Source organism: Gymnogyps californianus, chromosome 2 (assembly GCF_018139145.2).
Source record: "Gymnogyps californianus isolate 813 chromosome 2, ASM1813914v2, whole genome shotgun sequence".
NCBI classification, from domain to species: domain Eukaryota; kingdom Metazoa; phylum Chordata; class Aves; order Accipitriformes; family Cathartidae; genus Gymnogyps; species Gymnogyps californianus.
Genome location: NC_059472.1, coordinates 40,330,476 through 40,343,835, shown reverse-complemented (window position 1 = coordinate 40,343,835; position 13,360 = coordinate 40,330,476). Strand labels below are relative to the sequence as shown.

At 38.9% G+C, this 13,360-nt stretch overlaps 1 protein-coding gene across 2 annotated transcripts in view; it reads left to right on the top strand.

The window, feature by feature from the left end:
* Window positions 1–12,942, top strand: part of CHD7 (chromodomain helicase DNA binding protein 7) — a 133,812-nt gene extending 120,870 nt beyond the window's left edge. For both annotated transcript variants that reach the window (XM_050892941.1, XM_050892942.1), the window contains exons 24-38: window positions 202–291; window positions 825–928; window positions 2,303–2,432; window positions 2,714–2,786; window positions 3,005–3,059; window positions 3,778–4,006; window positions 4,173–4,381; window positions 4,522–5,199; window positions 5,594–5,754; window positions 7,413–7,640; window positions 7,878–8,321; window positions 8,894–9,115; window positions 9,536–9,676; window positions 10,159–10,263; window positions 11,053–12,942. In XM_050892941.1, coding sequence (XP_050748898.1) covers window positions 202–291; window positions 825–928; window positions 2,303–2,432; window positions 2,714–2,786; window positions 3,005–3,059; window positions 3,778–4,006; window positions 4,173–4,381; window positions 4,522–5,199; window positions 5,594–5,754; window positions 7,413–7,640; window positions 7,878–8,321; window positions 8,894–9,115; window positions 9,536–9,676; window positions 10,159–10,263; window positions 11,053–12,006 — 3,823 coding nt within the window. In that variant the 3' untranslated portion in view covers window positions 12,007–12,942. The remainder of the gene's footprint in view (window positions 1–201; window positions 292–824; window positions 929–2,302; window positions 2,433–2,713; window positions 2,787–3,004; window positions 3,060–3,777; window positions 4,007–4,172; window positions 4,382–4,521; window positions 5,200–5,593; window positions 5,755–7,412; window positions 7,641–7,877; window positions 8,322–8,893; window positions 9,116–9,535; window positions 9,677–10,158; window positions 10,264–11,052) is intronic.
* Window positions 12,943–13,360: the final 418 nt, after the last annotated feature.

Below are 13,360 nucleotides of genomic sequence, written 5' to 3'. Positions count from 1 at the left end.
AGGCAGGCCTGTTGGAAGCCAGCAGAAAGCACCACACAGAGGTGATTATGTGCCACCATCTGTCACGCTTCAAGCCTACCATACAGCATGGCTAATCAGCCTTGGCAGGATGATGGATGAACAGCAGCAGCTGCCAAAAGCCACTGTTGGCAAACAGTCCTGAAGTTAAGAACTTTTTCCCCCCTCTGCCTTCCTCTCCAGGGTCCTGCTGCGTGTCCGCATGCTCTACTATCTACGACAAGAAGTTATAGGGGACCAAGCAGACAAGATCTTGGAGGGTGCTGACTCAAGGTTAGTGCAAGTGCAGATTTATTTTTTGCTTTATGACGCTGGCTTTTATAAAGTACACGTACTATAATAATGCAGCTTTAAAGGTTGTCACGCTATCTCTTAAATGTCTGTTCTCAAGCAGCCTTATTATTTTATCACGCGCAGTGGGTAATTTTCTTGGGGGAGGAAACAATGTGGGAAATGACAGAGTTTTCAGTTCTCCTAATATTGAAGGATTATTCTATCTCAATTTAAAAAATGAAAAAAAAATATACTAAGACCTTAAATGAATCATATTTGGATAACCATTGGCATTCCACTCCCAAAATAGCCTAGTGTTGGGTTTTTTGTTGTGGGGTTTTTTTGGGTTGGTTGGTTTGTTTGTTTAACCATCCTAATTATTTTTCAAGGTATTTCAATTTCTGTATTGGGTTTTGGGGTTTTTCCCCCCCTCAAAACTCATATTTACAGAAAAGCGTGAACCACTTAAAAAAAAAAAAAAAAATCTTTGTCCAGTAATACCTTTGCGAATGTATATAATGCTGTCTCTACAGTGAAGTAGATGTATGGATACCTGAGCCATTCCATGCCGAAGTTCCTGCAGACTGGTGGGATAAGGAGGCGGATAAATCCCTTTTAATTGGAGTATTCAAACACGGTAAGTGATGTCTCACTCTGAACAAAACTCAGTTGTAAAGCTTTCTATGTGTAGGACTGTTCAGTCATAATATTAACAAGTATTGTTCCAAAGAACTGTTGGCTTGTATCTCCCTTTTTTTCTTGCCTGCATTAAAAACCTAATATGAGCTGTAAATATCAGATGCTGTTTTTAAATGTTTGCAGAACATTTGAGAAGAAAACATTACTTTCTTGGCTGTAAATAAAACAAAACCATATTTGTTTAAATAATAGCCAAATAGTAAGATAGATCTCCATAAACTTTGCTTCCAGCACTGCTTCACTTGCTAACTCTGCCAACCAGTGTCAAAGTGGACGGTGGGCTTAACCTCTGCTATTAATCTGTACAAGTGCCTCCTGGGCTTTGTTCCAAGCAATATTTCACAAATGTCAGTGTTGAGAACTCCCGGCTCCCTTGAGTGGGATGCAGCCTTGTTAACTTTGAAAGGCTGGGGATGCAGAGCTGGCATGATATATACAGTGAGCGATTCCTGATTATAATCCCAATTCTCTGGAGGTCGCAGAGGTATTCTCAGCAGCCCAGCCTGACTAAAGGGGAGAATGATGGCTTATAAAACCTTTCATGATTACAGTTTGGCTTGAGGCTCTACAGCAGTTAGGAGCAGTGTGTTGTAGTACAAATCCTAATTGAATTGTGCTGTTCTGCCTATGTACAGCAGCTCTATTTTGTGGGCTCAGCTGAGGCAAGTCTAGTCTAAAAATCATTTTCCTGCAGTGCACTGTTGGGATCTGCCATTTTCCATCTAGTCAACTTGGGCAGTAAAAAAGCAAACAGCAGTTTGAAAACCATAGAGGGAACAGTGTCATCTTACTGACATGCATCATCCTAAACCTAATAAGACAGGTTCGTTGGCCTTACGTATAACCCATGTATACAGCATTTTTGCAGCCTACATTGAGGGTTCCAGCAGGGCTGGAGCTATAGAAAACGCGCGCGTGTGTGTGTGTGTTTCCATTCGGATCTGCATGTTTCCAGTAGGGAGTATTGAATGTGGAGAACCACTGCGAAAGTCATATAGGAAACTTAAAGAAGTTTTTCACTTGTGAAAGATTTTTACTTTACCTTATAAAGACATTAAATTGAATGCTTTCTTCAGTATCTACTATTTGTTAATGTTATTGATGTGAAAATATTTCTGTGCTGATGGAATTTACCAATATGAAAAATTTCATTGCATGAATGAAATGGTTGTTTCCAGCACAGTGACAGCTCCTTTGTTTTATTTAAAAATAAATAAATGAATCCAGACAATTGTACTTCTACTGCCTAAACTTATTCTATTCACAGTTCGTCATAGCTTTTAAAAAAACTTGTCTCATGCTCTGCATGCAGGTTATGAGAAGTACAATTCTATGAGAGCTGATCCAGCACTGTGCTTTCTGGAACGGGTTGGCATGCCTGATGCAAAGGCCATAGCTGCTGAACAGAGAGGGACAGACATGTTAGCAGATGGTGGTGATGGGTAAGGAGGACATGAAAAAATTAATAAACTTTATCAGCATTGTGTATGTTGGCATGAGTTCATATGTCATATTTTGCTTACATCTCGCCTGAGGATCTGAAGTGATCATATGATGTAAAAAGTACATAGAATTGTTTACACAGTTGAGCATTGAAATATAAATGTGTAACTTGCTACACCATACTGATGGCTTTTGTAGCTTTTTTGCTTTTGTCCAGAAAATCAGCCCCCTCTAAAAAACAATAAATTTCTTGAAAATATTTCTTTTAAATATTTTATAGTGGTGAATTTGACAGAGAGGATGAAGATCCAGAATATAAGCCAACCAGAACTCCTTTCAAGGATGAAATTGATGTAAGAACTTTGCACTTTCTGTGATTACAAATATATATAATTATAACTGATTCTCCATGTTTATCTTAATATGCAGTTCTTAAGTTTGAGAGCTACCAGATAAACACCCCTTACAAAGATTGTTTGCTGCTGTGTTTGAGAGATGACATATTTTTCTCCTGAAATGATAACATATGGTCAAAACTGAAAACTAAAATAACTTCTGTCTTCTCCCCAAGGAATTTGCAAACTCACCTCCAGAAGACAAAGAGGAGTCCATAGAAATACACCCAAGTAAGACTACAGCAAAGAAATTAAAAAGGCAAAAATGGGCCATTTAGTGAAAGGTGGACTGTTTATATTACCACATGAGGGGATAGGTGGTGTTTTGGGAAAAAACCACAGTAAACTTTGTACTGCCAAATCTCTTCATGCTTCACATCTTTCAAAACAATTATTTACTGTCTTTGAACAATCCACATTATGGCTTTCTGGGTTTCTAATTACATTAGAAATTGTGATGATAAAGACTGGATGTTTCATAATGCAGCCGTTGATGTTTTTGCTGAAATAATCTTGGAAGTTATAGATATGTTGTTTCCTCAGTGTGGAGGAAAATTGCCAAGTTTAAGTGAGAATAATAAAGCGGGAAATCACAAGCATAGGTTTTTCCTCAGAGGCAGAATGATCTTCTTAGTAATATATTTAAAGATGCATTGCATTAATTTAAATACTTACAGTATTCGTAATATGTTTACATTCATAACATTGAATAATAATGCTTGGTTATCTCTAAATGCTTCACAAGCATTTTTGAGTTCCTACAGTTGGATGGTTTGATTCTATTTTTTATCTCCTACCAGCGTAGTTATCCTGTTTCTAATTTGTTATGCACCAATATTAATGAGGCATATGTTCTTATCTGATAAACCAGGAATCCAGTTATAGCCATAGAAACTTTGAAATGTTTAGTGGTGGTTTTGTAGTGCACAAATACTTCTCTATTCTCTAGACAAGCACAGTGAAAGCAATGCTGAGTTAGGCCAACTCTACTGGCCCAACACTTCAACCCTGACTACCCGTCTGCGTCGCCTCATTACTGCCTATCAGCGCAGCTATAAAAGGCAACAAATGAGGCAAGAGGCACTAATGAAGACTGACCGCAGGAGACGTCGGCCTCGGGAAGAAGTGAGGGCACTAGAAGCAGAAAGGGAAGCTATAATAACTGAAAAACGACAAAAGTGAGTTTCTCAGTGATGTCTGTCTCTAAATCTTATTTGAGCTTGTGTGTCACCAGTACCGCTCTTCTGTTTTGAAAGAATAAACTAAGGCGGTTTTGGGGCATCCAAACTGTTTGGACTCTTGTTTATTCAGTGGCCTCACTTCTTTTGCTTCTTCCTTGACTAGATGGACAAGAAGAGAAGAAGCTGATTTTTATCGTGTGGTGTCTACTTTTGGAATTATTTTTGATCCTGTAAAACATCAATTTGACTGGAATCAATTCAGAGCATTTGCCAGGCTTGATAAAAAGTCTGATGAAAGCTTGGAAAAGTATTTTAATGGCTTTGTGAATATGTGTAGACGAGTGTGCCGAATGCCAGTCAAACCGGATGATGGTAAGTTTTAACTGACTGTAGAAATGAACATGACTGTTACGAGACAGTGGGACTGTTAAAACTTCATGCCCAGGTGTAATGATTTTGAAATGGGTGTACATTTGATTGATGTTAAACAACACAAATTGGTGTCATTGCAGAACCACCTGATCTTTCCACTCTGATTGAGCCGATCACAGAAGAGCGTGCTTCTAGAACTTTATATCGCATAGAACTGTTGCGGAAAATCCGTGAACAGGTTCTTCATCACCCGCAGTTGGGGGAGAGGCTAAAACTTTGCCAACCAAGCTTGGACCTGCCAGAGTGGTGGGAGTGTGGTAAACATGACAAAGACTTACTGATTGGTGCTGCTAAACATGGAGTCAGTAGGACTGATTATCACATTCTGAATGATCCTGAACTCTCTTTTCTTGAGGCTCACAAAAACTTTGCTCAAAACAGGGGGACAGGTAATGCAAATACTGTCTCTTCTGTAAACCCTCTGGGTGCTGGCTGCAGTCAAACACCACCTATTGTCCCATCCACACCAGTACAAGAAGAAAAGACTACAGAACAAACGGAGGCTAAAGTTGAAGGGTCTGAAAATCCAGCACCCAAAGAAAAGTCTGATATCAAAGAGGAGACAGATATTGCAGATAAGGACACTAAACCGGACTGTGATGCTGAGGCTGAGCCTGGCTCTGTTAAATGTGAATTGAAAGACATAGAAATGAGTACAGATGTAGACCCAAAATCTATTTCTGAGAAAGGTTCGGAAGAAGATGAAGAGGAGAAACTAGATGATGATGATAAATCAGAAGAATCCTCCCAACCTGAAGGTAACACGTTAGTCAGATCAATTCTGTGTGCTTAGCATGAGCCCCACAGCTGTGCCAGCTGGTAAGTGGCACACACGGAGCTCGGGATGGGCTACATGTAGCAGTTCCTCTGCCCTTGCGCGTATCAGGTGGCTAGATAAGCTTTCATAAAAACCATCCAGCATCAGCAGGGTACTCCCCCCACAAGGGATGATTTCCAACATAGCTTACTGAGCCAATAAGCATGGTCTCTGTGCCAAATGCAGAAGGCTAAGGCTGTGCTGTAGTAATTACTGAACAAAAGCCTGAGTTAGAAATACTGTGTCAAGCCTGGTTGTCTTAACCTATCTAGTTAGGTTGACATTGTGTGGTTGGGAAGTTTTGTAGTTAATGCCTGGTCATGGTTGTTATTCAGCAGGAGCAGTTTCTCAGGGTAAGAATTTTGATGAAGAAAGCAATGCCTCTATGAGTACTGCAAGGGATGAAACACGCGATGGATTCTACATGGAAGATGGAGATCCCTCTGTGGTTCAGCTGCTTCATGAGAGAACATTTGCCTTCTCTTTCTGGCCTAAGGTTGGTTAGGGGTAGAATGGCATGTGTCTTTTTCAATACAGATAAAATATGGGAAATGTGTTTGCAAAATAACAGCGAGCTTTGTATGATTCTGCACTTCTAGTGGGCAAGGGACTTTTTTCTATGAATGATTCGTGGAGTTGCATTTTATTCTTCAATTTCATACAAATTAGCAGAGGAGATTAAAGGAATTGCTTTACTATAAATATTGTCATTTAGTAAAACAACAAACTACTGACAGACGGGAGTTCGTCACAGGCTCCATAACTGTATGTCAGCAGAATCACACCTCTCGCACTTCTATTGATGGAAGCAAACTTAGGATTTTGAATTATGGATTTCGTCTGCAGAGCAATCTGCAGTGTTGAGAGAAGAGATTTTGTAAGATCACCTTTTTATTTTGGGGTGAGGAGATTGTAGAGAAGAGTATTGGTGACCTACATGATCTAAGCCATTATGTAATGTTGACAGATGTAATTGTATTAAGGTATCCTGCAAACATAAGCAGCAGTTTTAGATAGGGTAAAGCTATATCTTATTTTGGTAACAATGCAGAAAATTATTTAATATAAAATGTTTTTAAAAATATGAAACTGTAACCTTGTAATAAATCCATACATAATTTAGTACTCTCCTTTGCAGTAAGGGTAGAGAGAAAAATAAAGTAGTAATAGTCTTAAGCTTACTAATCACCATAACAGGGCCATCTGGTTTGGGGGGGGGGGCAGGGCAGGGGGACCTTGCTCTTAATAGGCTTATTCCTGGGGAAAGCAAGCAGTCTGTTGCAGCTGCTGAGATTTGCTAGTGACTTTTGCACTGTTTTGCTGTTCAGGAAGCTAACTGATGCTCATATTCCCTAACCAGCAGTATTTCTCATAGTTCTGAAGTTTCTACTACTTCAGGCAGGCTACCATAGAATGTGCTTGAATACTGAAATGGAAAAAGTCAAATGATACTCATCTTCTTTGCTTTCAGCATCTATTTTGGAAACACGGACTAAAATCTTATTCGAGTCATAGTGTAAAAGTAAAACAAAAAATCCTTCATCTGTATAGGTTCACATAAGTAGACTAATAAACATAATTAGAGATTTTTAGTGTACACGCTTCAGTGAAATTTGAAGTGATAATGGGCGTGGAATGAAAATTGACATTCATTAGATGTCCCTAGGTTGGTGCCCGTTTCATAATGTTGAACTTTATTAATAGTGACGCTAATGAGGATCCACTTCCTAGGACAGAATTGCAGATCCAGCCTCTTGGATCTTGAGAACTGCAGCTTTAAGATACTGACTGCAGATGTTTTGATTTTCCCTTCCTAACTGTTGATTTTGCTAACTACTGAAGTTTTGCAGTGTGAAACAATAGTGAGTTTCTGTTAAATTTGTCAGTTAGTACATTGTCATACAGAAAACTTCGTCTGAGTTTCTCCTTCCCCCCAATATAAATGCAGCTTTTAAATTCTAGTGATGTTTTATTCTACAAAATTGTCTGTGTATTAGCTTCTTGTAAGGTGATCAGTTTATCCTGACCTGCAAGAATAGTTGTTTTTGAATGTATTTCTTAAGCTTTGGAAGCTGGACTATGTCATTATACTCATTTGAGTTTAAAAGGCGACTTTCACACTGAAGGTTCATTACGTACTTTTCCTTTATGCAGGACCGAGTAATGATCAACCGATTAGACAACATCTGTGAAGCAGTGCTGAAAGGGAAGTGGCCAGTAAATAGGCGCCAGATGTTTGATTTCCAGGGGCTCATACCTGGGTATACTCCAACAGCTGTGGACAGCCCTCTACAAAAAAGGAGCTTTGCAGAGCTCTCCATGGTTGGTCAAGCCAGCGTCAGTGGCAGTGAAGATATCACTGCTTCTCCTCAGTTATCAAAGGCAAGGCTGCATCTCTCTCTTTCTTACCTAAAACATTTTAACTTGCATGCATTTCTTTTGCATAATAGAAAAAATTAAAAATAGCATTTCTTTAAATAAAATAGGAAAAACAAAGAAGTGTTTCTTTCACTAAAATGAAGGCTTTGTTTTCAGAGTTATATGTTTGGACTTCTAATTTTAAATTCAGCATAGCAAACAGAGCTTTGCTAATGTTTGGAAATGCTCATTTTTCATTAGGAAGATGCACTCAATTTATCGGTTCCACGTCAGAGGAGGAGGAGACGAAGAAAGATTGAAATTGAGGCTGAGAGAGCTGCCAAGAGGAGAAATCTTATGGAAATGGTTGCCCAGTTACGTGAGTCTCAGGTGGTCTCAGAAAATGGACAAGAAAAGGTTGTAGATTTATCAAAGGCCTCACGAGAGGCAACAAGTTCTACCTCAAATTTTTCATCTGTTACTTCAAAGTTTATCTTGCCTAATGTCTCCACACCTGTGTCTGATGCCTTTAAAACTCAAATGGAGCTGCTGCAAGCAGGTCTTTCACGCACACCCACAAGGCATCTACTAAATGGCTCTTTAATAGATGGAGAACCGCCCATGAAGAGGAGGAGAGGAAGGAGGAAAAATGTAGAAGGGCTTGATCTGTTATTTATGAGCAACAAACGGACATCATTGACTGTAGTAAGACAGCAACCTTTTTGTCTCATATTTGTTCTTCTGTGTCTAGTACTTTCTGAATGCGAGTTTAAAGTGTTGTTATACTCTCCCTAAAAGTAATGTACAGTTTTTACCCAACCAGCTTTTTCTTTGTGCTTAGAGCTGTTATTTCTTTTTGAACCAAATAAAAAGTTGTTCGTATCAAGTTTTTACTCTAGCAAATTGTAGCTGAGTTTTCAGCAGCTTGTACTTTCAAAAAGACTTCTTTTTTTTTAACAAAACGTAATATATTTATAACAAATTTTGAGGCTTAAGTATGTCTACTGTGTAGAAAAGGGGAGGGCTTGGGGGCCATTAACTGGAAATGCACGAAAACTGCTCTGTCTTTAGCTGTATGCTCTTTAACGTTCAAGGATCCTAAATTTACAAAATTCCCTAATGCAACAGTATTGCTTTACATAGTATGAATATTTAAACCCCATTGACTCTTGCATATGCAAAATCTCCTTGACCACTTAGCTTCAGTCCTTGAAATTATTTCTGCCAGGTAACTGTTCCCTTGAAGTGAGAATTAATACAGACGTTAATGTTTTCAGGAGGATGCAGAAGTGACCAAAGCTTTTGAAGAAGATATGGAAGCCCTACCAGCAAGGAACATTCCATCTCCTGGTCAACTGGACCCAGACACTCGCATCCCTGTAATCAATCTAGAGGATGGGACCAGGCTGGTGGGAGAGGATGCTCCTAAAAACAAGGATTTAGTTGAATGGCTTAAAATGCATCCTACTTACACTGTAGATATGCCAAGTTATGTACCAGTAAGTATGTGATTCTAAAAGCATTATTGTTGTATTATGTTAATACAGAAGTTAGTTTTACAGACGTCAGAATGAATTTCCTTACATTGGGCATAGTCATTGGATTTTGTAACTGTTGGTTTTCAGTAGAGGTTTCCTCTTTAGCCACACTTACTATAGTACCTAAACACCCAAGTGGCACCGGGGTGTCCGGGTTGCTTTTCCTTTCTTAATATTTGTATATAACAATGTGTTAAAACAGTGTTTGTGTCAAGTTCCGCAGAATTTCTTCACCTGATAAGAAAAAAGATTTTTCTGAGATAATCTGAGGGTAAAATAATTGGCCCCTTCTTAAAATTGTTGTGAGAAGGGGTTCCATGATTGGTGATTTATGTCAAGAAAATGAAAAACTAAAAAGTAATACATTTCTCTTCTTTCCAGAAGAGTGCAGATGTGCTGTTTTCCCCATTTCAGAAGCCGAAACAAAAACGACACAGATGTCGAAACCCTAATAAACTGGATATAAACACCTTGACAGGAGAAGAAAGGGTACCTGTTGTAAATAAGCGAAATGGAAAGAAGGTAAAAATTAAGTTAGTTCAGTGGAGGTCTGTAATAATGCCTTTGCATGTGGAAAGCAGGTTTTCTACACCAAGCTTTCTTTTTAAAAGTTTAATAATTGGGCACCGGCAGTTATTCTTACTGGAATGTACCACCCAGTTCCTTTAATTCCTTCTTTGCTCTTCTGATACGTTCATATTAATCACTTGAGTAAATAACTCTTAATTTTTGAAACTATATAGCACATTTTTTCCTTATATCAGATACGAATTTCATTACTAGCCCTGCCTAAGCTGCAGCATTTTACTGTATTTTTAAAAAACATGATCTTCTCAATTCTAGTATCATTAGCTGTTTTCCATGTAGTTTTCCACAGTCTGAACTGAAAGTCTTTACTGCCGTCCTTCAGAGATGAAAGTTCACAGATAGCAAAGGTCCATATAAATAGTTGTTTGGTTTTGGTCTTGTTTTTTTTAAAGTATTAACCTTGTGTTTTGCATTAGATGGGTGGAGCTATGGCCCCTCCAATGAAGGACTTGCCAAGATGGCTGGAAGAAAATCCTGAATTTGCTGTTGCTCCAGATTGGACTGACATTGTTAAACAGTCTGTAAGTGAAACTCTTATTCCATGCCTCACTGTAGATTATAGAGCAGAAAAGTTGAAGGCTGTGTAAATTGATTATTAAGTCTTTATCTCGTAGCTGGTTTTGAGCTGAGGAAATTGTAATGTCTGGGTGGGAGTTAATCAGCTCGGGGGGGTGGTGATAGGAGGCTGCTGCAGAACGGGACTGAAGTACACTCAAAAAATCAGCTGCAGTAAGGCAGTCTTCAGAATTTGTTTTGCATTTTTTTTTTTTCTTATAAGCAACAATCCTTAATAAACACAGGTATTCATACATTAGGAACTATTAAGAGAATATTTGTCATATTCGTAACAGAAATAGAATTCATCATCTTGGTAACAGGCAGCATCAAAGGATTAGGTTTTCTGCCTTTATTTTACAACAATTGTTTGAAAATAAAGGGTACAATTCTGCAAATACTCAATAAAATATTACTATACTGAAGTTCAGTATGAAGTACAAAGGTATAAACTCGTAACTGCAGTATATCAGGGTGGGGTTTTTTTAATGAAGCTACAGAGTTTCAGCATGTGTTGTTTTACTGTTGTGTTTAAATGTAAAAAATCCGTGACTTTGCTTTCTTCAGGTTTTCTTACATGTTCTACTGCCATTCACTTTAGTAGCTAGCTAGTCACGATTTGCCAGGGTTGAAAAACAAACCACTTTTGGAGTATGCTGAAATCCCTTCTGTTTCTTCCATCGTCATCAGTTAACTGCTGAAAGCTATAAAAGCTAATAGAGAATAAAGCTTGTTGTTTCACATCCCCTTTTCAGGGTTTTGTTCCAGAGTCCATGTTTGACCGTCTTCTCACTGGACCTGTTGTGAGGGAGGAAGGAGCAAGCAGAAGAGGAAGAAGGCCAAAAAGTGAAATTGCCAAAGCAGCTGCAGCAGCTGCTGCTGTAGCATCAACTTCGGGAATCAACCCACTACTAATGAACAGTCTGTTTGCTGGAATGGACCTCACAAGCCTCCAGAACCTACAGAACCTGCAGTCTCTCCAGCTCGCAGGCCTCATGGGCTTCCCGCCAGGGCTAGCAACAGCTGCTGCTGCTGGGGGGGACGCTAAAAATCCGGCTGCCATGTTGCCTCTGATGTTGCCAGGGATGGCAGGATTGCCCAATATGTTTGGACTAAGCGGATTGTTGAATAACCCGATAACGGCTACTACTGGAAATGCCACTACTGCTTCCGGTCAAGGAGAGACTGAGGATGGCGCTTCAAAAGCTGAAGAGAAGAAAAACGAGAATGAAGAGGAGAACAAAGACTCTGAGAAAAGCACAGACACTGTTTCTGCTACTGACTCTGCGAATGGATCTGTCAGTGCTGCTACTGCGGCGACTACCGCCACTGCCACCACTACCACCACCACCAACACTGGATTGCCCACAAACCCTCTGGCCTTCAATCCTTTCCTGCTGTCTACCATGGCTCCTGGCCTCTTCTATCCATCTATGTTTCTACCTCCAGGACTGGGAGGATTGACTCTGCCCGGTTTCCCAGCATTAGCAGGACTTCAGAACGCAGTGGGCTCCAATGAAGAGAAGGCTACTGACAAAACTGAAGGAACTGCCTTTAAAGATGAAGAAAATCTCGAAGGCAGTGATGCAGAGGAGAGCCTTGATAAAACTGCAGATTCCTCCGTTTTAGAAGATGAAATAGCACAGGGTGAAGAATTAGACTCACTTGATGGGGGGGAAGAAATAGAAAACAATGAAAATGATGAATAACCAGTACCAGTTACAGTTAAAGTGTTTTAAACTTTTGACAAGTGGTAGTCCTACTGTTTACACTCACAGTTAATGTCCATACTTAGTTTTTATAAGCTGTTCTGTAACATAGTGTAGCAAAAAAAAAAGTTCAAGTCATGTTATACAGATGTGTCAAAAGGTATCTTGGTCATTAAGTATTGTGCAGTGCATTATTTATTATCCCTAGGAGAGATGAAATTTGAGAGGTGATCATGTCTTTTTAAGGAAATTGACATAATGCTCTGCTTTTTTTTTCTTTTGGTACCATTGGTATTATGAATTAAGCAGCAATTTGTAATCAAGTGGCACTAATAGAAGGAAGTGCTGCTTAAAGGAAGGATGAAGTTATATATTTAATTTTTTTATTTTTATTTTTTTTTTGCTGTGAAGGTCAAGATGAAATTTACCATACATATCGTACTCGCGCTTCATTTTGACTGTATGGGAGTTCACCCGCTCACATGCGCGCACACCCCCACACACACACTCTCTCTCTGACAATCTTCATGATAGTGTGAATGTCTCTGTCTTGAGACGCAGCAATAATAAGGCAGCTGTTGAATGTGAAGAGTACCTTTTGGAAATTAACCCGCGGAGAAGGTTCTTACAGGATAAAGCTACAGTTTAATCGTCTCGTGATCTTGTAATGCACTGGTATTAACAAAAAGAAAAAAATCAGGTACCTTTTTTAAATTAAAGGACTTTGTTACTTTAGCCACAAAGCTAAACAGCATTACCTCAACTCTAAACTAGCCTTGAAGTTTACAGACATGACTTTGTAAATGTATTGTTTTTCTTTGTTGTGATGTCTTTTTATTTTTTTTTTCTTTGGAAACTGCTATCATGTAAGATAAGATGTAAATTGCTGCCAACTGTAGTAATGATGCTTTTAATAAAAGTGACCCATGATATGCAGAGATGTAATTATAGAATGTAGTGTTTAGGGACATCAGAAGCGGTGTTTGCTTTCTGTATTTGCATTGTGGCTTTTTTTATAGCATTTTTCTGCTATATTCTTCATAGATTATTGGCTGTAAATGCTGAACTGATTGTCTTCAAGGGACTAGGCAGGAAGAGAAACCTTGAATTACCTTCATATTTTCCACTCTAAGTAACTATACAGAAATGCACACTAAAAACCGTACTTTACTCCTTCAAAGGGGCATGAGAGACTGAGAATACTTTAAAATGTGTTCAGCATGTGATAATGTGGTACACTAAAGAACAAAAGGGCAAAAGAAAAATGAGGCTTTAATAGGCACAATATCTAGGTCATTTATCCTTGGTTAATGGGTAGAAAAACACAATGCTGTAGTGACAGCAAGGGATACAA